Source organism: Urocampus carinirostris, chromosome 7, assembly GCF_059441175.1.
Source record: "Urocampus carinirostris isolate Australia breed hairy pipefish chromosome 7, RoL_Ucar_1.0, whole genome shotgun sequence".
Classification (NCBI taxonomy): Eukaryota; Metazoa; Chordata; class Actinopteri; order Syngnathiformes; family Syngnathidae; genus Urocampus; species Urocampus carinirostris.
Genome location: NC_142355.1, coordinates 816,248 through 841,564, shown reverse-complemented (window position 1 = coordinate 841,564; position 25,317 = coordinate 816,248). Strand labels below are relative to the sequence as shown.

At 39.8% G+C, this 25,317-nt stretch overlaps 1 protein-coding gene across 2 annotated transcripts; it reads left to right on the top strand.

Annotated features, from left to right (window-relative positions):
* Window positions 1–856: 856 nt before the first annotated feature.
* LOC148362059 (secretory carrier-associated membrane protein 2-like) lies at window positions 857–19,232 on the top strand. 2 transcript variants are annotated; one of them, XR_015850842.1, is made up of 10 exons: window positions 857–1,048; window positions 5,294–5,365; window positions 5,437–5,520; window positions 8,691–8,808; window positions 11,157–11,285; window positions 12,386–12,545; window positions 13,690–13,791; window positions 13,899–13,930; window positions 15,379–15,496; window positions 16,796–16,944. XR_015850842.1 is itself a non-coding variant. In XM_088339484.1 (9 exons), the coding sequence occupies exons 1-9, from the start codon at window positions 992–994 to the stop codon at window positions 16,943–16,945; spliced, it is 990 nt and encodes a 329-aa protein (XP_088195610.1). In that variant the 5' UTR covers window positions 859–991; the 3' UTR covers window positions 16,946–19,232. The 2 variants fall into 2 exon arrangements, 1 of the variants encoding a protein (XP_088195610.1); XM_088339484.1 differs by lacking the exon at window positions 13,899–13,930 and having other exon boundaries at window positions 859–1,048; window positions 16,796–19,232.
* The last annotated feature ends 6,085 nt before the right edge of the window (window positions 19,233–25,317 follow it).

Below are 25,317 nucleotides of genomic sequence, written 5' to 3'. Positions count from 1 at the left end.
CAATCATAATCGGTAGATCGTTTCATCAAAGGATATTTTATCATATTTCAGTCTATCTAAAGTGAAATCTTCCTAATCTGGATGTAATTTCAATGACTTTCCCACCTACCCATCGGACAGCTTCTTCAACCTGCTGCCATCAGTGAAGGACTGCAGTCTCTCGGAACAAGAACCAGAAGATTTAAGGACAGCTTCTTCCATCAGGCTGTCAGGACTCTGAACTCTCTCCCTGCCCTACTCCCTCCTTCCTCTCTACTTTCAGACAATGAATGCAAAACTGTTCTACTTAGATTCCGACTATACTTTGCAAATTTTTGGGGAAACCAATACAATTTTCAAGGTTTCTTCATTTTCCCCATGTTGAGGTTTTTGAGTTTTTCCTTTCCCTCATGTAGGTTTTAGATCAGGCGATGGTGTAAAAATAGTCTGTACTTTGCAATGATCTGTGGTCTGTGCAGCCCTTTGAGACTCCTATACAAATAAACATGACTTGACTTGACTTAACCTGCGGATTTCTTCTTGGCTCTTGGGATCACTAGTAGACCAGCACTTTCTGACCGAAGGCTCCGAGCAAGAACATAGCAGTAAACTAAATCTGGAAGATACCAGGGGGCAAGTCCATGTATAGTTGTATATAATACCATCAAAAGTTGATAATTGCATCTTAAAACTGACAGGGAGACATGTCAGCCAAAATCTGGGTAATGTGACCAATTTTTTTGTTTTAGTTAAAGCTTCTCAAAATTTTACATAAATTTTACTTGAGTGTTTTTTTGTGTCGAATCTTTATTCTAAGTTTTGTTTCCTCAATTTATTCCAGTTAAATGTCACGAAACTGAATATCAGACGCCTCCTGCATTTGTGCGTGACGTCACCAGCCAGCCGTACAATGCGCATGCGCACCCAACTCAAGTGGAGGAAGTGAATCGAAGAGTCCGCTGTTGTTTCGCCGCTCGCAGAGGTCTCAAACACCGAAAACCGTTGAGGGAAAATGTCGGCGTTTGATGACAATCCCTTCGCCGAATCGTCTGCTGTCAACCCTTTTAATGTAAGTTATTTTCTAATTTTAGAGAGTTAAATGGAGGAGCTCTGTGCTAGCTCACATTAGCCAACACATCAGGAAACTTGTAGGGTTGGGTGTTGGTGGGCGTGCCTTAGCTGCTTTCTGATTCACCATTGGTTGAATTCAGTAGATTGACAGAGTTTAAACCAATTGGAGCGTTTTGATTAGAAAGCAGGGTGGGTTATCGCCTGTAGAAAGTTAACATGTAGCCGACAAGGAATGTGTGTCTAAACTTTTTAACGCGTTACAAAAGTTATTACTCTGCGCTAAGAGACTTGTCTCGTGGTTCTAAAGTGTTCTGTTTCTGCTTCTAAAACGAAATTAATATCAAGCTGAGTGCCGCTCCTCTGTACTATGTGCCAATTAAGCCGTAAACCTATTAACTTAACTTTATTACGCTCAACAAAGACCTTACTCAGACATTTTATTACAGTATAACTTTAGTTTTACAGTGTCACGTAAGTCAAGTAACTAAAGAATGCGGATAGTTCAAGTCCCTTTAAATATCACTTTTATGGAGGGGTCACGTGACTTTTGAAGAGGCAGCCATATTGGATTACAAGCGATATTGGAATAGATGCAAAAACGAATCGCTCTCAATACCCTAAAAGTTTGGATTTGGTTTCCAAGACAAAATACTCAGAAAGTTGAGCGTCATTAACAATATAGAACCGTATTTGATGATAAATGACTAGTTGTCATAAGTCTTTACCTGTAATTTCATATTCAGACATCTTCAAGTACTTACCTGTCAAAAAACTAAATATAGGCTGAAAGCTCACCATGGGTGGACGAGTTTGGTCGCTATATTAATAGTTTATGGTGAAATTGTACACAAAACGACAGGATCCAATGACAACTTTTATCATCAAATACAGTTGTTTTTTTTTGTTAATTCCCCTCAACTTTTCCTTGTACCTAATCTTCGAAGCAGGGGTCCCCAAACTTTTTCCTGTGTGGGCTACATAAAATGTCCTTTCTAATGAGGGGTCAGTTGGTATAAGAAAAAGTGTGCTAATGGCTTGAGTGCCTAAATGTAAACATGTATTGTTTTCCAGAGAGCCACAATAACATTCCTTAGAATCTTCACAAAACTATATAAACAATACTATGAAAATAATAGCCTCATCAAATTCAGAAAACGACAATAAATTCTAATCTAGTCTTATGTTCTAAGCATCATTGTTAACATGTGAAATGCAAAACCAAATCGACATGTGTGTCTGGTACTGTGAATAAATGTGATAACGAAACAAACCCCCGTGTCTTTGCATTGTCATCTATATCACTGGTAGTCCAACGAGATGAATTTGGCCTACCCTGGTTCGAATCTCGTTTCAACCACAAATGCGCTTTGAGTCCTTTTTGAACAGACTATAAAAGACCCTATTTTTTTTTTTATTTAGGCAGAGAATGTGTTGTGACGCAGATATGTTCCAAAATATTCCACTCGCCATGGATCTCGAGAATTAAAGTCATGTTTATTTGTGCCGCCCTTAATCACAAAGCGTCTCAAAGGGCTACACAGACCACAGATTATTGCAAACCACAGACTATTATGACAGCATCCCCTGATCTAAAACCTACACGAGGGCAAGGAAAAACTCAAAAACCTCAACATGAGGAAAATGAAGAAACCTTGAGAAGGGACCCCACATGAGGTCATCCCTCTTCCATGATGACTAGACTGCAATGGATTTTGCAATAACAAAAAATAGCTCACCTTGTTATGGTCCATAATGATTTTCTAGGGATTAGGTGTAGTATAATTAATACACTTGAGTAAGTGTGATTTCACAATTAAAAAAAACAAATAATGAAAAATTTACATTGGTCTACTATTCTTAATTTCTAGTTCTTACTAAATCACGTAATACCTAAATATATGGCTTGACTGCAATTTATTCGTATATTTATGCATTTTCTCATTTATTCTGTCATTTATTTATTTAGATATTTGTTTAGTTATGTATTTTGTCCTTTATATTTTGTCATTTGTTTTTTTCATGTATTTTGTCATGTGTTTAGTCTAAACAAACTAGTCAAGTTATGTTTATTTGTGTAGCCCTTAATCACAAAGAGTCTCAAAGGGCTTCACAGATCACAGACTATTGCAAACTAGTATTACAGACTATTATGACACCATCCCATGATCTGAAACCTACACGAGGGCAAGGAAAAACGCAAAAACCTCAAGTCAAGTCATGTTTAGTCTCAAAGGACTGCACAAACCAAACTAGTGCACCGGTTGTTCATCACTCATCAACCAAAACTCTTTCTCTCCAACCTGCGGAATTCTTTTTGGCTCCTGGAATTACTAGTGGACCAGCATTTTCAGAGCGTGTCCATTCTGAAATATTAATATCCGGTAACTGATTCAATATCTCAATTGGGGATGGTCAATACCAATACCATTTTTGAAGACCAATACCCAAATCATGGTTAGGCGACAAACTATCTTTATTGCATGAATTTAAGTTCCCTCTACATAAAACGGGCTACATTTTTGGCCCAATCGAGTCAATTTCAGTCATTTCTTGAGTCACATCTGATCATTTTCCACAATAAACCGTTTGAAAAGCTTTAAGTCTCCATTTTAAATATGGATTGACACACAGTGCACACGCGAACAAACAGCAAGCGTGTAGGACACGACTGTTTGATCGCGAGGCAGGAACTTTGCGCTTAAATAAATAATGCGGCCCGCCAGGCTTCTCTTTCCCCAACACAAACCGGGATCTCTTTTGTTAGAACAGGGGTGTCCAACTCATTTTTAACTCGGGGGGCCACACGATAGAACAAACATTCTGTCGGGGGCCGGACTAGTAGATTAAAGAGAAAGAAAAGGAGAGATAGAAAGAAATAAGAAAAAGGGGGCGGGAAAAGGAGAGAGGGCGGGACAAAGAAAGAGAGAGAGAGAAAGCGTGAGAAAAGAAATAAAAAGAGAGGTCGTGAGAGAGGGGGAAAGAAAGGGAGCGGACGAAAGAAATCCAAAGAAAAAATAGAAAGACAGAAGGAGAAAAAAGAGAAAAGAAAGCGCAAAGGGTAGGAAGAGAGGAAAGGAAAAAAGGAAGTTAGAGCAAAAGAAGTTAAAATAACAGAGAGAAAGAGACGGACGAAAAAAAGCGATCAAACCAATTTCTCAACCGCATCAAGTTTCCTTATTCCACTCTACACTTTACACCAACCATGTTGAACGGATGCATGAGATATTAAACTATAAAAAATGTCAAAGTTCTTAGCGCGCTAGAGATACAGTGCAATGAGTTTACATTACACTCCAACTAGACATTCCGAAAAAACTATTTGTATCTGTTTTGCGTAAGTCGAACGTTCGCAAGTAGGGGAGCGTCTGTCGTTCTGCTGCCCAAGAGAAAGAAGGCAGTTCATAAAATGTTTTTAATTTTCTTCATAAAAATTCAGCATGATCCTAAAACATGAGCTCTAAAGGTGAAATCTGATCCCTGCTCCTCGTTCCTATTCCTAACATTCATTCCACCCTTTAAACCCCCATATTGTATTACATAGCGACCCCTAGTGATGTAAAAATACTGAATTCATTTCAATTCAATACAATCGATTGCAATAATATGCAAAAACACATGTAGTATCTCATAAACAAGATCGTAGCTTGAGAAATTGTAGTTCTATGATATACTGACATGTTTGGCCGCCATCTTTCTACAACGGAAGCCCGAATGACGAAAATGATGAGAAAAAATACATTTTCCTGATAGCGCTTTTATGAATTACAGCCAGTTCCTGCACACAGCGGAGCCCAAGTCCTGATGTACGATAAAAAATATGAAATACAAAACAATTTGAACCTGTTTTTCTACTCAACAAGGAAAGGACAGAATCCCTGAAATAAAACAACCTACATATTCAGCAATCACAAGAGGAAAAATAGAGTCTTGAACCTGTACTATCTCATAAACAAGATTTTGGCTTCAGAAATTTGTAATTATATTATATTGTTGAATGATATGATATACTCGGAAGAAAACTCTTCGGCCGCCATCTTTGTTGTTTGAATTCATCGTAATCTTGTATATCTCGATGAACGGAGGGATAAAATGTCAATCGATCAAAACTTCCCAGTTTGACAGACAAAGTTTTATCTTTGATAAGCTTCGCTCTCGCAAATGATTTTCTCAATGTTTTTCTATGGGGAAATGATATCTATGTTTGGTGAGCTTTTTATTTCATTTAGATTATTTTTCTCTGCAGGACCCAGCTGTCACCCAGGTGACCAACTCCACCATCGAACCCATTGACCAGTATAACCCTTTCCCCGCCTCAGTAAGTCCATTTCATTTCTCCGTTCTTAAGTGTATTTTCTATTCTGTCTCTCAATCGATGTACTTGTGCAGAACCTGGCTAGCCAGACCACTTCAGCCTCCACTGCCCCCTATCAACCGGCAGTCCTGCAGCCCTCCTCGGAGCCCACCCCTCAGGTGAGTACAAGAAAACATCGTGGTGCTTAAATTGCTCGCGTCACCGTCACATTTTCTCGATATGAAATCATTAAAAACCTATGGGTCTGTTCCTGACTTCCCCAAAGCATTTAAGTGAACCCTAAAAACCGATCACTATAAACACATGCAGATTGTAATTAAACTTAAAATATAGAGTAATAAGTTAAATACGATATCAACAAAATGAAATGTGAGTTTATTATGAGCGTTTACCAGTTCAATGGTAGCAGACAGCAGTGTAGATTGATAACATGGTAGCGCTATTCTACATAGTGATGGGAATTGATATCAAAATGTACCGTTTACCAAATTATTCGATTGAGTTATCTGACTCCATTAACCAAACACAATCTACATTCACCCAGCAATTTATGCACACTTGTTTCTTGAGGGAAAAGATGAACAAGAAAGCCGACATTTTCACACAGGGGCAGATTTCATTTCATTAACAATATAACTAAGTGTTCTCCATCTAAAACGGCCAAATTAGTGTCGTTGGCGTCTCTGGGAAGCTTTTTTCTCAAGTCCTTTAGCTTTCTCCTATTGGCCATCTTCTCCCAGCATAATGGCGTGCCGACTCCTCCCATGGGCGTGCCAAGGAAGCCCCCCCTGGGCTTCACCATCTCGTCAAAGAGCGTCGCAATGTCTGGAATACTCAAAACAACACTGAGCGTTTCTATGTCATCAGCGTCTGGATGTGCTGATTATCTTATCAGACTTAGGTCCTGTTCCCGCCGTTCCTGTAAACAACATTTTCTACCAGGGTGCCCTGACCTCGCACCACAGCCCAGCCAGTGAATCTTTTGCATTAAATGTAATTTGTATTCGATCGTATAAGATCCTTTATAGTCTAGTGTATAAAATCCTTCAATAGTCTGTGGTGTTTTTAGGGTTTATTATTGCTAATAAACAAGGATTTTAAAACATTAATGAGGGGAACAATTGGTGGGGGCTGCAACTACAAAGATGAAATTGATTCAATTATGAAAAGCAAATGTAATCATCAATTCACTGTAAGAGCGAGTGAGAGATAAAAGTGGGCATTCAATTTGCTCCTGATCCAGCGACAAAGTTGTAGTAGCACTTTGGTCTGGCAGGGGGCGCCCTGAGACCATGTTTTGATACAAGAGGTCATCTTGAGCTAAATCCAAATGTATTTATACGCCACTTTTCAGACACTGAAATGTATCTCAAGTGCTGCATAGAAACACTCAATCTACATTAAGAAGGCATTTAAAAAGTTAAGCAAACTGCTTAACTTCACTATACGCGCTAGCAACTCTTAGAGGTTTGTTTGTTTGTGGCGTCCTATTCAGGCACAGCACACCCAAAAATGGCATCAATCATTCATTAACAAAAAAACTAAACTATTCGCACACCTACAACAAAGTATGGGCACTCTCGTCCAAAGTCGCCTAACCCTGACCCCTGGACTATACAAAAGTACTGCTGAGGTCCTGCATCATCAACCCTGGGCACCTCGAGAACCTGGCCGCAAGCAGATGGGCTTGGAGAAGACACCTTCAGGAAAGCAAATGATAAAATAATCACTTTCATTCAAAAGAGAATGGCACAGTGACATCAGCGGAAATAAATCAACCTTCCTTAAACATGAGGACATGCCCGCGCCATCTGAGGTGGCATCAACGTCAAAAAACACTGACCATTTAACTTGTATACCAAAATGTTTGTGTTCAGAGGTACCGCCGTATCCCAAAACTCTTGGGTAAGAGTAGCTGAATCCTTGTCCCCTTTTGGGAGTCCTGCTCGGGTAGCAGGGTGTTACCTGAGCATGCTGCACAGCGATCTGGTTACGCAATATGGCGCGAGTCGTTGTTTTACAGGCCATCGGTTAAAGATTAACAAAGATCCGTCTCTGTTGTGTTCCAACTGTTCAAATAAAGTTGGATTCGGTTGAATTTAAAGGAAGCAGTCTGGTTGAATGACGCTGCAAAAAGATGAAATGTTACACTGTTTGAAAAACACACTTTTTATTATTATACGTTGTTTTTTTAGTCGTAAAATAAAAATGCGTATTCCTTAATAGAATAAAATAGAGTAGAATCTACCTTTATTGTCATTGTTACAAAATGGGTTGAACATATTGTGACAACGACATTGGACGTGGCACTCCAGGTTCACATTTTACAGTGAGAATAAAAAAAAAACAAAGAAGATAAAGGAACAAAGAAAATAAAGGTTATAATCTACACAATATTTACACAAGAAATGTGGGCATGTAGGATGTTACATACAGTTTTGTTTTGTTTTTTTCTAATTTTGGTAGAAATTATGCCCTAAAATAAGCAAAATGATCGACCAGCTGCTAGGTAATTCATTATTTTTAACAATTTGTTTTGGTATTTTACAAGAAAGAAGATGTTGGAGTAAGCAACAATTTTCTGCCAATGGGGTAAGATGTTTTGCAGTCTGCAAAAAGTCTCAGGACTCTGCAAAACACCAGACTTGCTGAAAAATTTTGCTCCTTTTAAGGACACTTTTTATAATATATATATATTTTTTTATATTAAATTAGGAACACATATAAAGTTAATGCTAGTTTTTTATCAATATGTTTTCTTTTTCTAAAATGAAAATATTTTCCAATATGAGAAAAATGCTACTGTTGGATTAAAGATGTTATAATTAAAGAAATACCTAAACGTTAGATTAAAGTAAGAAAAAAATTGCAATATTTTCTGCCAATGTGCTCAGAATGTACTACTTCAATGATGGGATATTTCATTATTTTCAAGATTGCTTTTATTCTTTTAGTATAGCATACATCCAATTAATTTAATTGTTGAATTGTTATTTCTATTTGGCCTTTGTGACATCAATTCCCAGAAACTCTAAGGAACTTGAAGTTTTAAACACCCTAGATGATGGATAAACTTATTTAAAATGTATTTTTTGCAGAAGTAGTGGTTATTCTTTCCAGTTTCCATTCTGCTAAGCAAGTCCTTTTAGTTAAATGATTCACTCTGTGTTGAGATCTTTGCAACAAGAGGTCTCACTGTTGCGTGAACGCACGTCCAATCTAATCAACACTTGCCTGTGTCTTAAAATGCTACATAAGATGAGCATGTTCCTTTTTTTCCTTCCAATGCATCTTTTTCTTGCCTTCAGCTATTTTCTCTTCTCTCTAGGCGGCCGCCACTGCAGCGCAGGCCAATCTGCTGAGGCAGCAGGAGGAGCTGGAGAGGAAAGCTGCCGAGTTGGACCGCAGAGAGCAGGAGCTCCAGAACCGAAGCACTTCTGGTTCAGGTTGGTCTACCTCTGCCAGGAAACCAATTCGCAGTGCGGTCAGTCCCTTAAGCGGATGTCTAATTTGGACCGTGACTGTCTTAGAATTGATGCACAAACATGGGTGGAAATAGAGCAACGGCCTGGGTTTTGTTTCATCCAGAAAAGAAAAAAAAACTCACACTTGATTAACGCATGTGGGAGTGGCAGCATCACGCACTTACACCCTTTCCGATTGGCTGCTTACCCAGTATTTTAATGACAATGTTTGAAGCATATTAACGAGATCATTACACATCATATAATCCACCCTTCAATAAGGAATTACGCAAGGAAGAGGTCAAAAAGTAAACCGTTAATATATGATGAGTACTCAATGAGTAAATAAATGATAACTTTATGTGTAATGCATCCTGCATGTCTTGTGACACCAGGAGGAGGCCAAAAAGAATTTGGCCCATAGCGATGCCACCAAAGGAGTGAATTTATGATAACTATGTGGCACACATCCTGTACGTCTTGTAACATCAGGACGAGGCCAAAAAGTTGAAGCCCATTATAATACTAACAAATGAGTAAATCTATGATAACTATATACATATATATCCGTGTCACACAATCCCTGCACGCCTAGTGACAACGGGGTCACGTGACACCAAAAAGAGGCCAAAAAATAATGAAGCTGATAGTCATACTAGTGAATATATGTTAACTATATGCATCACGCACCCTGCATGTCTTGTGACACCAAGAGGAGGCCAAAAAGAATGTGGCCCATAGCGATGCTACCAAAGGAGTAAATTTATGATAACTATGTGGCACACATCCTGTACGTCACCAGGACAAGGCCAAAATAATGAAGCTATGATAATATTAACAAATGAGTAAATCTATGATAACTATGTACATATATATCCGTGTCGCACAATCCCGCACGTCTTGTGACAACGGGGTCATGTGACACCAAAAATAGGCCAAAAAGAATAAAGCCCACAGTAATACTAGTAAATGAGTAAATATATGATAACTATATGCATCACACATCCTACATGTCCTGTGACACCAGGAAAGGCCAAAAAGAATGAGGCCTATAATAATACTACCAAATAAATGAAAATATAACTGTTAGCCATCCTGTGACATCAGGGTCTTGTGACACAAGGAAGAGGCCAAAAAGCATGAGGCCCTGTTCAAATTGGAAGCATGAGAACTAAATGAGTAAATATGATAATTATGCAAGCGTCCTTCTGACACCAAGGAGGAGGCCAAAAAGAAGGAAGCCATGACTAATGCAACCAAATGATAATAATAAATGATACTATATGTTTAATGTATTCTGCATGTCTTGTGACACCAAAAAGAGGCCAAAAAGAATGAAGCCCATATTAATGCTACCAAAGAAGAAAATATATGATACTGTTTCACGCATGCCACATGTCTTTTAACACCAGAAAAAAACCAAAAAGAATTTAGCCCATAGTAATGCCAGTAATGAGTCAATACTTGATAACTATATATCTCATCCCCTTTGTCTTCTGACACCAGGAAGAGGCCAAAAGGACTGAGGTCCATAATAATTCTACCATGTTGTGACATCCTGTATGTCTCGTAACACCAGAAAGTGGCCAAAAAGAATGATTAGTGATACTAGTAAATGATATAACTAGTATGCGCCACGCCCCAGCAAGAGGCCTTCTTCAAACAGTAAATCTATGATGAGTCTTAAATGAGTAAGTATATGAGGAGTGTTAGGAATTCAATATATTAAAAATGTAGCGTTGACCAAATTGTTCCAATGAGTTATCTGACTCCATTTAACAAACACAACCGACATTCTCCTAACAATGCACGCTCGTTTCTTGATAGGAAAAGATGGACAAGAGACCGGCATTTCCACACGGGGGCAGATTTCATTTCTTAAACAATTTAACTAAGTGATCTCCATCGAATATTAGCCGAATTAGTGTCGCTCGAGTCTCCGTCAAGCCTCCTCTCTCGATCTTTTGCCTTTTTTCCTCTGTCCACGTTTTTTCCGCAAGCTGGTGTGCCCCTCCCATGGGCGTGCCAATGAAAGCCCCCATGTGGGGTCCTCGCCTCGATGTCTGGAGAAATCAAAACAACACCTAGCGTTTATCAAAACAGTGCCTGACGTCCTTCGTCAGAGTCCTGTCATCAAAAGTCCCCTGCCCAAAAATTCCGAAATTGGAACAGCGTGACCTGAAGCCCACTCAGTGAAAATCTTCATTGCACTCGATAAATGTAACTTGTATTTAATCGTATAACATCCTTTATAGTAAAATGTATAAAATCCTTCAGGAATATATCAAATACTAGAGAGTGACAAAGAAGCCTTGACTTCCTGTCTGCAGGTAAAGAAAACAACTGGCCTCCGCTGCCCAGGAGCTTCCCTATCAAGCCGTGTTTCTACCAGGACTTTGCAGAGGAAATCCCCAACGAGTACCAGAGGGTTTGCAAGATGATGTACTACCTCTGGATGTGTAAGTCTTTATTTAGTCAAACCCATCACACCGAAATATGATGTCAAGTTATCAGCGAATACACATGCTGACGGTGATTTTTTTTCTTTTTTTTTTTTCTTTTGGGGATGGGGGGTTGTTTTAGGACTATTCTGTTTTCTGGATTAGATTGAGATTAACGTTCAAAAACTTCATTTTGTTACCGTTCTCTTGATTTCAGGTTATATATGGCTAGCAGAAATGATATTCATGTAGAGATGCCTCACTCTGTAGAAAGTGTTGATGGCTTCAATAGTCCTCAATGGAATTCATTGTCGACCATCTCCATTAGATAGATAGATAGTTTATTCATCCCCGTAGGGAAATTCACACTTCCAGCAGTATCCTTTGTTGTTTATTAACAAGATGGCCTCGGGGTGCTGTGTTGTAGTTTAGCAACAGCAGAGTGGATGATGTCACACGCTAGGCCAAAAGTTCGACGTCCCTGCAGCAGAATTCTTTGTGCCCAGGGTTACACCGCCTCGTGTTCACGTAGATAGCGAAACCGCTTCTCTCCGTTTCCTGCAGACTTTTGTGTCTCTGTCTGTCCTAACATCGCTGAAGCCGGGTTACTCCCGGGTAGCTCCACGTTAGCGTCCGGGATGCTAGACGTGAGCCACGTTTCCGTAAAACACAGCAAACGGCACTCCCTTTACGCTTTGATGTTTTTCACCAGCACAGCCAGTTGGTCGCTCTTATTTGGTGCCATGATTACGGACGGTACCGAAGGCTTATAACGCCGCTAGCCGCTTAGCTAGCTCTGCCTCTGCATCCACAATAGGGCCCCCTCATCACACCGGGACAAGAATTCTTCAGGGCAAGGAGTTGATTCCTCGAATAAATGCATTTTTGTGCGTTAAAAGCCATAACCATAGGATCGAAAGTCATCCAAAGTGTCGTTGTCAAGCGGGACGAAAAACGCCGAAGATAGAAGCAGACACTTAAAACAAGAAATCCCCAAAAGAGGGAAATAACACCGAGCTGCTGGAAAGGCTGCCGCTCGCCTATGATGACATTATCGTTTTTTGTCTACAATGCCGACTCATGGATGCAGCCCTAGTTTAAATCTTGTTGTTTTTCAGTCAACTGCATGACGCTGTTCCTGAACCTGCTAGCGTGTTTGGCCGCTTTCACCACGGCGGCGTCGTACGGCGTGGACTTCGGCTTCTCCATCCTTTGGCTCATCCTCTTCGCTCCCTGCTCCTTCCTCTGCTGGTATCGGCCCGTCTACAAGGCCTTCAGGTCGGTACAGCATCCTCGACAGTGCCTTGCAAAAGTATTGCCCCCCAAGAACTTTATCATATTGCCACATTTCAGGCTTTAACTTTTCTAAGAATCAATGTGAGACACAATTGTGAAGTGCAACCAAATTCTTTCAGCATTTTATATTTACAATCAGAAAAACAGAAAAGTAGCTGTTGCCAAAAATTTTTAGACCCCTGTTCTCTCAGCTCAGCCAACTGACTCCAGAAGTTCATAGATGACTTCTAAATGATCCAATGTCAGCCTAAATGACTCACAATGACCAAGTACGTCTTTAAGTCCTTATTTAAATGCACCTGCTCTGTGATGGACTCAGAGGTCCGCTAAAGGTGACACTGGAGAACTGACAAAACTATAGCCAGTAAAAAAAAACACCAGGAAGGTCCGGGATAAAGTAGTGGAAAAGTTCAAAGCAGGAATAAGATACAAGAAGGTTTTGAAACCTTTACACATCTCCCACAGCACGGTGAGAGCAATAATGTCAAAACGGAGAGAGCATGAACCACTGCAAATCTGCCAGGACTTATCTGTCCCTCTAAACTTTCAGCCCAAAGGAAGGGAAAATGAATTGGATAAAGTAACCAAAAGGCCCGTGAGCAAATTAGATGACCTGCAGACATACAAAGCTGATGTGGGACAATCTGTGCATAGGACAACTATTAGTCATACTCTGAAAAAATCCGCCCTCCATGGAAGAGTGGTAAGACGAAAGCTCTTTCGAAAAGGATACCATAAAAAGGCCCGTTTGGTATTTGCAAGAAGCCACATGGGAGACACGAACAACACGTGGAACAAGATGCTCTGGTTGGATGAGATCAAAATGGAACTTTTTGGGCTGGCCGCAAAGCATTACGTTTGCCATTAGAGTAACACTGCACATCACCTTGAAAGCACCATCCCCTCTGTCAAACATGGTGGTGGCAGCATCATGTTCCGGGGCTGCTTTTCTCCAGCAGGGACTGGGAAGATGGTTGGAGTTGATGGGTAGATGGATAGAGCAGAATTTGGGGCCATTCGGGTAGAAAATCTGTAATACTGCAATACTTTTGCAATGCACTGTACATTGCTTTTCTTTCAACATTCAAACTCATTCGAACTGAATGTTGTCTTGTGACATACACAGGACCGACAGCTCCTTCAGCTTCTTCTTTTTCTTCTTCGTGTTCTTCTGCCAAGTGGCCATCTTTATCATCCAGGCGGTGGGCATACCCAAGTGGGGGAACAGGTAAGACCACATTTATTTATCAGAGCTCTTGTCTTTGTCTATGATGAAGATTGTTGCATGCTAAGCTGTCTTTATTTCTTTGTTCTCTTCCTCTCCCGCTTGCTGAGACTTTCTGAGCTTCTCTGCTGCTTTTCTTCCTGTAAGTGGTGTTAAAAAGACTTTTATGCATAAGTACGAAAAATATCAGCAACTCTTTTTTTTTTTTTTTAAGAAACAAAAATTGCAAATAGCACACAAATGATATTGTGATCTTTTATGAAGAAAATGGGACCTCAAGAATTCAAATTAAATTGATTCATTTAACTTTATGCATTTTCATATACTTTTTTCTCCAAGTGCAATGTTTTTTGTGGAAATAAATGTACACATAAATAAATGAATACCCTCCAATAAATGCCATAGAAATAAATGAACACATAAACAAACCATGTATCACCTAAATGTATGACATGAATTAGCTGAGGAGCTGTGAAAAATAAATAATAAAATAAATGAAATGTATTCATATATTTATGCTTTTTTAAATTTATTTTTATGTGTACTTTGTCAATGTATTTTCTTGTGTATTTTGTCACCAAAACATGTTATTCAAATGAAGGGGCGGCTCCAACTGCGTGATCTTTTCATCTATTGGTTGGTCAATGTAGTAGCTTATTTGTTCATCACCGATCACCCAATAGGTGAAAAGATCCGCCAGTTCGACCCGCCCCCTCATTTGAATAACATTTTGTTGAGACAAAATAAATATTGAAAATAATAAATACATAAATAAATAACTTAATTTAATCTATTGCATATTAAGTATTACGTGTTTTATGTGTTCAATTATTTATAGGGCATATATCTGTATTTGTTTATAGATTTATTTCTCATTTTTTATTTTTCAAATTTACGTCATTAATAATTAAATGAAATTCGACCATACTCCCCAAGCTTTTGAAATACTTTTTTACGGTGTCGTGTTTGTTCTGAATAACAACTTTAGTGTCATCGATATGACACTGAGCTAAACCATCAAAGAAGGACCATGACCATAGGGCATGAAGAACTTGCTTTAATTCCTTCTCTGACTGGTGCAGACTGCAAAAGTACATCAGGATTCATTGAGTTCACAAAAATAAAGTACATCAACTTTACATTATCTTAAGTATTACATGATATAGCAAACCCTTTTAGAAACCTATGGCATTGCTTTGTTAATCCTTCAACATGGATGGAGATGGATTGGACTTGCAACCAGATCAAAGAACAGGAAGAGACATGGAAAATTCAGAAGTAGTTTTCCTCTGAAGTAGGATTCCTTCACGATATTTTTCAACTTAAAGCTCAAACACAATATCTATTAAGAACACGTGATGAACTCACATTTGTTATTAGCTTTTATTAGACAAAAACAATTGTCTTAAGGACTCTGCCTTTCCTAGTTTTTTTCCAACCTTTTTGAGACCCCCAATAGTGGGTTTTCCTTTCATGGGGCTTACTTTTATCAGGTTAGATATTGCATTTTTGGGGCGGAGTTTTGCTCTAATAAGCCGATCGTTGGTTCGAGTGTTTGTTCAAAGCTGGCTTTGTTTGCGTTTTGTGCAGCGGTTGGATCGCCGCCCTCTCCATCATCAACACCTCCAAAGCGGTCGGCGGCATCATGATCATCGTGGCCATTCTCTTCACCGTCTGCGCCGTCATGTCCGTCGTTCTCCTCAAGATGGTAAGGAGTCACTTTTCTGAATACCACCTAGGCCACCGTGGAAAGTTTCGAATTTAGGAGAGACTCAAAATAAGGAGAGAAAACATCAATGGATTTCGAAATTGCTAGGAGTACCGGAAAACACCCGAGGATCCTAGATTACGAAAAGCGGATGCGCCCTATCGCAGGGGTGCTCATTGCGCCCTACCAGTAGACAAGGGGTGTCAAACTCATTTTAAGTCGGGGGCCACATGATAGAACAAACATTCTGTCGAGGGCCGGACTAGTAGATTAAAGAGAAAGAAAAAGAGATAAAGAAATAAGAGAAAGAAGGAGGGAAAAGGGTAGGAAGATGGAAAGAGAAAAGAGAGAAAAGGAAAAAAGGAAGTGAGAGCAAAAGAGGTTAAAAGACACAGCGAGAGAAAGAGACAAAGAGCAACAAAGGAAGAGAAAAAGAGACACAAAGAGTGAAAGAGACAGAGAGTTGGAGAAAGGGGGTGGAAGAGAGAGAGACACAAGCACAGCGTCTTTGTGAGAGGCACCTGGCTCTGCCCAACATCAAGTGGACAAATGTCAACTTGCAGCTCGTTTTTCTCTTGTGCTTCCCTCAGCGTTGTCTTGCGGGCCGGATTTAATCCCCTCGCGGGCCTGATCCAGCCCGCGGGCCGCCAGTTTGGCACCCCTGATATAGAGTATTTAAATAGTGCTACGGAAAATACACACTGTCATAAGAATAGGATAATATGCAAATGTGGGGGTGGGGTTTCATGTGGGCTTTGACTCCCCCGGGTGGAGTAAAAGAGCCTCATGGCAATGATCTCCTCCTCCTATTTAAGTGTTGAAAGAGAAAATGGCAAGCATCCCGTTACATGCCTTTACGATTCAAACAATTAAATGTAGGGCAGCACGGCTGCACAGTGGTTAGCGCATGTGAGGCACAGTTCTGAGGTCATGAGATCGAACCTCCTGTGTGGAGTTTGCATGTTCTCCCTGTGCTTGGGTGTTTTTTTTCCAGGCACTGTCTCTGTCTCTGTAATTGGCTGGACAGGAGTTGAGGGTGTCCCCTGCCCATTGCCCGAAAATAGCTGGGATGGGCTCCAGCACCCCCGCGACCCTACTCAGGATAAGCGGTGCCGATAATGGATGGATGGATAATGAAACGTACAAAGAACCGTCAATATATTTGAAAACAAAAAGATGATTTGATTTTTCATGATACGTAGATCTACTTTGAGAGATAGAGAGAAAGAAAGCAGCGCCTTAGCAAATCGGCGGAATACAAAGTTGGGGATCGTCTTGACGTCGAGTTTTTTGCGGCAGGTCCACGGCATGTACCGGCGAACGGGCGCTAGCTTCCACAAGGCCCAGCAGGAGTTCTCGCAAGGAATCTTCAGCAACAAAAGCTTCCGAAGCGCCGCCGCCACTGCCGCCTCCTCCGCCGCGCAGGGATCCTTCCAGGCTAACAACTAGCTAGCGCCCGGCTAGCTCTTCCAGGTCAAGATCTTCACGTTATCCGCTCGCAGTTAGCCTCGCCGGTTAGCGTCCCGGCTCGTAACGTGCCGACCTTCCTTGAGTAGGGCCGCCGGATGACGTCGGCCGCACCGGGTGCATTGTGGGTAAGCGTGAGAGACTCTGACTGATGTCTTGATTTCACTCCCTCCTGGCTTTGTATATTTTGTCTGCACTCCCTGCGGGAAAAAACGCGAGACATTCTCCACGTGTTTTGTCTTCTTCGTGTGTTCGGCGAATGCAAATTCGATTCCCAGAAAACCTTCTCGTCCATTTTCTAAAAATAATCGATTTGGGATGGTTAAACCGAACGGTGGAGTTGCATCCCTGTGTACACCCCTCTTCAAAATCGATCTGCTTCTTTTTATATATTGATCACACTTAGCATTCGAATAAGAGCGTATATATTTTTACCGAAGACAAACTTGTATTTAATTCCGACATATTTGAATATCACAGCAAAACTGGACTGTCACACAATTGTCACTTTATTTTTCAAATCTCGCCCTATTTTGTTTCGAAAAAATCCAAATTCCTGCTTTTTTTTTTTTTTCTCAGATAACTTCAGGTTTGCCTCATAACTGCTGTCCAATCACATTGTCACAATTACAAAAAAATTAAAAATCCACGCCCCGCCTCCTCACATGAACAGATACTGTATTTTCTGGACTTTAAGGAGCACTTAGAATACAGACATTTGACAAAAGTCGAGTGTGCGCCTTGTAGTCCGGTGCGCCTATTACACCAGTAAACATTGGGATGCCTAATACTTGCTGTCCAATCACATTGCTACAATAAAAAAAGAAATTAAAAGCCCTGCCTCCTCACATGTACATATACTGGACTTTAAGAGCACTTAAAAACTCCAAATTTGACAGAATTTCAAGCGTGCACCCTATAAACTGGAAAATGTCGATAAAAAAGTTTGAAATGAACAATTAAAACGGAAGGTTACCACTTACAGTTACAAATTTTGAATGAATCACCTTAGTGGTGAAAAAAAGATTTCATAATGTTCTACTTTTTTCTGACCAAAGTTATGAGAGTAGTGTTTATTCTGTGTGCCTTATCGTCCAGTGCAGGTGTCTCCAACCCGCGGCCCGGGGGCCAAAGACGGTTTGATACCCCCGCTTTGAAACGCAAGTTTAAAGGGACAGTGTGTATTATTAAGGGCCTCTTGGTGGTATAAAGTCATTCATTTTAAAGCAAAAAGAACTAAACTAACTAGGATATAAAAATACGTGCTTTAAAATACTCGCCGGTGGAAAAATTTGCATTTATATGACATAACATGGACTAATTGTCCACCATCATGATGTCAAGAGTACCTGAAAAAAAAGTTTTTTTTCTTCTCTTTTTTATCTTTTGTCTCTTGTTTTCTTTCTTTTTTCCTCGTTAGTTCTTCTTTGTGAAAATAATGTTGGATTTTGGTCACTTGGAGTCTCCTTGGCTGATATTCTTTGCGCTTTTTAGCACTTCTTTTTGGTTGTACTACACCATACAGCATGTAGTGGTCAAATAAAACACATTGTCCCTTTAATGATTACTGATTGATTGATTTTCAAAATCATTTTTGATGGGTTTTTTTGCTTGATAATTCTATACCTGCATTTTTCTTTTTTTAAGAAGAGTAGAAAATTGGGATTGGAGGTTTTATCGCAGAAAGTCCAATTTGGTACAACGTCGTCCAGACCCCGACTCAATTGAGTTTAAGACCCTCGGTCCAAAGCGTCCCATATATGTAAAATATTTAGCAGAAGTCTATTTTTTGGGGGAGGTGTCTTATAGCCTGAAAAATATGGCACATTCAAAAGAGAGAGAAAAAAGTTGAGTGAGTTAGCTGTTATCGCTCATCAAATAATGCTAGCAAGTTGAATATTTTGCACGTTGTGAAAGAACTCCTGCTCTTTATTTTTGACAAAAAAAACTGCAGTTCATTTTCTCAATCATCAAAACATTTGGGATATAATGCAATGGAATGTCTTCTTATTTAATTTATAGCTAAAATGATAAAGAAATGGAATCATATCTCGTTGAACGCAGCTTTAGTTTATCATCTAATTCCGAAAAAAGAAAGAGTTTGTTGTCAAATGCATCTTTTCATTGTGTCTTGTATCACGGGTTGTTTTTCTGTGAATAATGAATCCTTTCAACTGTTTTGGTCTCAATGCGTAGCATGTTTTGAGAAGCGGTGCCTTTTGGAGTGAAGAATGTAGCATCTCGTGAAAATAAAATGCTTTTGCTTGGATTTCTTTTGTGTGAAATGTTTGCAAAGGTTTCTTTTATTTGCCGTGAAATCACATTTGTTTTCGGGAATGTACACAAGAGATCCAAATTAGAGAACAATAGAGAATAATCATCTTAACTGTACCATCTCTATCCATTTCCATGTCTCTTTGTCTTTATCTTCTTTATCTATCCCTTTTTCTTTATCTCATGAACTCCTCTAATTATCTTTCTAGTCCCCTTTACCTTTTCTCTATGACTTTCTCGCTCTAATTTTGTTTATCCTTTTTTGACCTGTAACTCAATTGATCTCTATCTATAACTCAGTCTTTTTTACTTACTTCCCCACTCTTATTTTTTTTCTGTATCCCTCTGTCTCTCAACGTGTCCCTCTTTCTTTCTCTCCTCACTTTCTTGCCCTAATTTCATGTCAACTTCACTTTCTCATTTTCTCTTCCTCTTTCCCCTTTTCTGACTCTCACTCTTAATTTCATTTCTTTTTTTTTAATCTCGATTTATCGACATCCTTTTTCTTTTCCTTTCTCATTTTTTCCTATGATGTTCTCACTTTAACTCAATCTCTCCTTTCTTCTTTCCTCTTTTTCTTTTACTCCCCATCTTATATTCCATCTTCCTTTGGTCTTAATTTTAAATTCCCCTCTTTCTTTTTCTGACTGTCCCATTTCATCCGCTTTTTCTTTATTGCTTTATTTCTCAATGCATCTATATTTCTCTATCCTTTTTTCTGTCTTCCTCACTTTCATTTAATCTCTCCATTCCATGTCACTTTTTACCTTTTTATCTTTCTCTTCTCACTAACTCTCGCTCCCTTTTCTCGTTTTTGTCACTCGTTTCATTTCTGGAACTTTCTCGATTTTCTCTCCCCCTCTACTAACTCCACTTTATTCACTCCGTCATTTACACCTCTCTACCAGATCTTCTTGTGCTCACTCTCATCCCCTCCCTCTCCCTTTCTTTTGTCTTGCACTTACCCCTCCTCCTCTCTCTTTCTCTCTATTTATTTTTCTCTCTTTCTCTCTGTCTCTATTTCTCTCTTTTTTTCTCTCTTTCTTTTTCTCTCTCTCTTTCTCTCGGTCTCTATCTCTCTTTTTCTCTCTGTCTCTCTCTGTTGCACGCTCTCTCTCTCACTTTCTTTCTCTTGCTTTCTTTCTCTCTCTCTCTCGCTTTCTTTCTCTCTCTCTTTTTTTCCTCGCTCTTTTTCTCCCTCTCGCTCTTTTTCTTGCTCTTTCTTTTTCTCTCTCTCTCTCTGTCTGTTGCTCGCTCTCTCTTTTTGCTCCCTCTCGCGCTCTTTCTCTCTCTCTTTCTCTGTCTCTCTCTTTCTCTCTGTCTCTATCTCTCTCTCTTGCTCTCTCTCTTACTCGCTCTTTCTCGCTCTCTTTCTTGCTCTTTGTATCTCGCGCTCCTTTCTCTCTCGCGCTCTCTCGCTCTCTTTCTCTCTCTCTGCATCCATCCTTCCCCCGACGCTTACTCAGCATCCTTCCACTCCCGCACTCGCCCCGCATCATCCGCCCGCACACCTCCGGTCGCCATGGCGATGGCGGAGTCATCCCCGAGGCGCGTTGCTATGGCGATGCCGGCGGCGCAGGACGATCGGGGTTCGGCGGGTTCGTCGTCTTGGCCGGGTTTTCGCGGGTACGGTTCCGAAGGAGGAGACAGGCGTCGCCGGGGGCCTCCTTTCAACCGGGCGGCTCGCTACTTTCTCCTGGTCATCGGCGACGTGGGAACCCAACAGCAACTGGACGACGCCCGTGCGCACATACAAGCCGGTATGGAAGTTCTATCCTTTGATACTTTTTAACTTCTCCGTGGAAAAATATCGTCCGAATAAAGAGTTCCGAGCCCTTTAAGTCGAACCTCAATCGGGAAACTTTCACGAGCGCTGGCGTAGTTACGAATTTTGCAAGCTAGCTATGATGCTAACCGGCTAAGCTCAAACCAAAAATAGTTTTTGCGAAAATGAACAGTTTTTTGGTTTTGTCTTTTCATTATACCCTAAAATTGAAAAAAATGGTAGGCATTTACGTCATTAGCTCACTGGTTAGCTTAATTGGGCTGAGTCATTTAACGTGATATCATTTGCATAATTTATGACAGTTTGAAACATCAACCCTTCATTTTTGTTTGCATAGGCACCTGAAAATATATATTATAAAAATTGTCTAAATAAATTGGTTCTGAACCCCAAAAGTTTCATTAATCTTTAAAACAGTTGCGAATTTTGTTAGGTAGTTGTGTTAGCTGTGACGCTAACCAGTTAAGCAAAACCAAAAATTGTCTTTGACGTCTTTACGAATGTGAACAGTTTTTATGTTTTGTCTTTTCATTATTACCTAAACCTGAAAAAAATGTTAGGCGTTTATATAATTAGCTCACTGGTAAGCTTATTTGGGCTGAGTGATTTCACGTGAAAGGTAAGAGTTACGAATTTTGCTAGCTAGTTGTGTTAGCTGTGATGCTATCCAGTTAAGCAAGAATAAGCTTTAAGCATCATTTTTTTGAATGTCAAGTTTTTTTACTGAAAGAAAGTCGTAAGATGAATAAATAAGTAAGCATATACAGTGTATGTAATTAGCTCAACAGTTAGCTGTTAGCTTATTTGGGCATAGTTATTTTACGTGATCGTTTTTTTGCTCGGGAAACAACTTTACCTTACAACTTGCATATTTTATTACAATTTGAAACGTCCACCCTTCATTTTTTTAAAATGCTAGGTACCTGAAAATATAAAATAACTATAAAGAAAACTGGCCAACTCTAATGAGCGCTGCTGTAGTTACAAATTTTACTAGCTTGCATACTAGCTGCCATGCTAACCAGTAAAGTACAAAATGAGCTCAAAGTGTCTCTAAAAATAAATATATAGTATATTTTTCCTCTTGTGTTAAGTTTGCATGTCACAATGCGTATAGGTTCTCCCCAAAAATAAACAAGCACACGATGCCATCGTTCGTTTGAGTGCTTGAATTCTAATGTTGTGTTTTCAAGGTCAGGAAAATGCTTGAAATTGTTGCCATGTTTCTTGACAGTCTGACTTTCTAAACCACGCTTTTAATGAAGAAAAATATAAGAAAGATTGTGGTACGCCTGCTCTGAGTCATTATGGCATTGTTATAAGTCCACCAACTGCTCACACCATGGTGGACAGCTCTATTTAGAAAACCAGTTCTTTCGGCTCCCCATCCGCTCCTCAGATTTTTTTTATCAATAATAAAATATTATACACCAAATTCTAGATTAATTAGTAATCTCATATGCTTTGCTGGGGATCCCTGAAAAACACAAAAAAATTGAATTGGAATATTCACAGATCTGCAAAAAAAGATTGTAAAATACAAAACAATTTTAGCTTTTTACACACCGAACAGATTTAAATTCGAACAACAACATAAAAACCATGAAAGTGCGAAACAATGAAATATACACAAAACATATTAACTTTTGGAAAAAATAAATCATGAAATTAAAAACAACTAATTCTATTTTAGACAGGCATCTTCTGAAAATCATGCAAGAAATATAAATGAAAACATCAGCAGTCGATTGAAAGATGGAATGCACTCTGCTTTGCAGCAACCATTATCACTCAAATGAGTCCAAATTTGGCAATTTTTTTGCATTTTATACATTGTTTTTTTCCTTCTTTTTTTGTCTTCCATAAAGAACTTAACACCTATAGACGTGTTAATGGCAAATGTTCTACATTTCTATAGCGCTTTTCAAGTCACTGAAGACCTCCCAAAGAGCTGTAAAATGTGCTTCACACTTACCCATTCACACACACACTCACACACCAATAGGGAGTCAGCCTCCAAAGGTTTTGAGGATAATCAAGATGCTAAATGGTTTGCATTTCTATATTGATTTTCAAGTCAATGAAGACCTCCCAAAGTGCTTTACAATGTGCTTCACACTTACCCATTCACACACAAACTCCCACACCAATAGGGAGTCAGCCTCCAAACGTTTTGAGGATAATCAAGATGCTAAACGGTCTGCATTTCTATAGCGCTTTTCAAGTCAATGAAGACCTCCCAAAGCGCTTTACAATGTGCTTCACATTTATTCACACACACACTCACACACCCATAGGGAGTCGGCCTCCAAACGTTTTGAGGATAATCAAGATGCTAAATGGTAAATGTTCTGCATTTCTATAGCGCTTTTCAAATCAATGAAGCGCTTTACAATGTGCTTCACACTCACCCATTCACACACACACTCACACACCAATAGGGAGTCTGCCATGCAAGGCGCCGACCTGCTTATTGGGGGCATTAGGGATTCAGTGTCTCGCACAAGGACACTTCCACATATAACACGGAGGGGCCGGGAACCGAACCTGCGACCTCTTGATCGCGAGACGAGCGCTCTAAATATGCTACTAAAAACGGGCAGAAGGGGGACGTGACTCCACCATATGGGACACGTGAGAACTTTATTTTAGTCATCGAAGTTCACGAATAAAATGTCCTTTCGATCGGCTCTTGATGAAGGTACTGGAAAAAGTGGCCTTGAAAGTGCTTGAATTAGGCCATGAAAATGGTGTACGAGCCTTGTATCATTACTCTAACTGCAAAAGGTGTTTGTCGAATATTCTCAGTGTCATTTATGGGCAATTGGAGCCAAGAGTGAGTCAGCTATTTGTTTAAACACACTGCAGTGAGGAAAACCTTTAAGGTCAGAAACTGTTTTTTTTGTTTTTGGCAAGATTCAAAACCTCAGCTCACCTTCCTCTCTCAGCGAGGGAATCCAAAAAGTGTCGGAAACCAGTGCCGCAGGGTTTCTCATGCCTTTTTTTCCCCGTTGCAGGAATCGGATCTTGGGATGCCGACTTCCACCCGGGCGACCTTGAGCGTCAGCTTCAGCTCTTCATCACGCGACACTCGGCTCATTTTTCCACTCGAGTCAAAGGTCGGTGCAAAGTCGCGTTTTTCTCTCAAGGTCGAGCGATTCGCCGAAGGGATTCGAATCCTCCGGGGAATTTTTTTTTTGCTCTCCGAAGCAATCTTCCCTCTAAGCTGCGTGTGTGCGCAATTGCGAATTAAGTCAAAGTGACAGTGCATGAAGGTAAAATTACACGGGTTCCCCTGACACTGTTTTCTAAATGCGGTATTTTAAAGTCGAGTCGAAGTAGAACGAAGTTGACTAAAGTCAGGAGAGTTTTTCGAGAACCGGCTTCTTCGGCTCGGCTCGCTAAAGGGAACCGGCTCTTTCAGGTCCCAAACAACTCTTCAGGTTGTGTTTGCTTCTGTAATCCCTACACGACCAAATATGATGTAAAATTGTGCACAAAATGACTTAAAGGAAGGGGGTGGGGGGGGGGGGGGGGTAGAACAAAAAAGAAAAAAATACTTTAATGAAAAAGGAGTGAAAAGCTGAGAAAAAAGAAACCAGATGAAGAGGAAAAATTCAGAAAAAAGCCAGAAAAAAAGAAAAGAAAGAAATAAAAGAAAAAAGTAAATAGAGAACAAAAAGAAAAAAGTAACAGCCCGGAAAAAATAAACACAATGAGATTTTTTTTAAAGGAATTTAAAAAAAAAAAAATGGAAAAAAACGGAAAAAGAAGAAAAAGTTGGTGTTGCATTCAAATCATTTCCAATTCTACCAAGTCAATCTTGTTGCCAACATTGTTCTTCCACTAAAATAATGTGATTAAATCCAGTTGTGTAATTGTGTAACCGACTCAATAAGCCCCCAAAAATGTTCATATTATGCGTCAAAAGCTACCTGGAAAAAAAAAATCCTATGAAAGAATTGTTGTAAAAACAAATGACGTCAGTAGGCCGTAAAAGCCTTTGCAATAATACATTAGTCAATTCATTCAAAGTTGAAATTTATTTTGCATTGCCGGAAACTCAAAATGTAACTTGATGTCAAGTTTTGGACATGTTTGATAACGATTTAGATGCCTCACTTGGGATTGCCGTTGCTCACTGTTGTTTCAAGCGTTGCTCACCCACTTTGTGTGAACGCTCAGACCTGTAAGGAAAATGACAGGGAACATTGCTCCGAAGTCTTACCTGAAACGTTTCTCCTTTTTTTCTCATCTTGTTGCCAACAATGGTTACTGTGTTATCATCAATGAA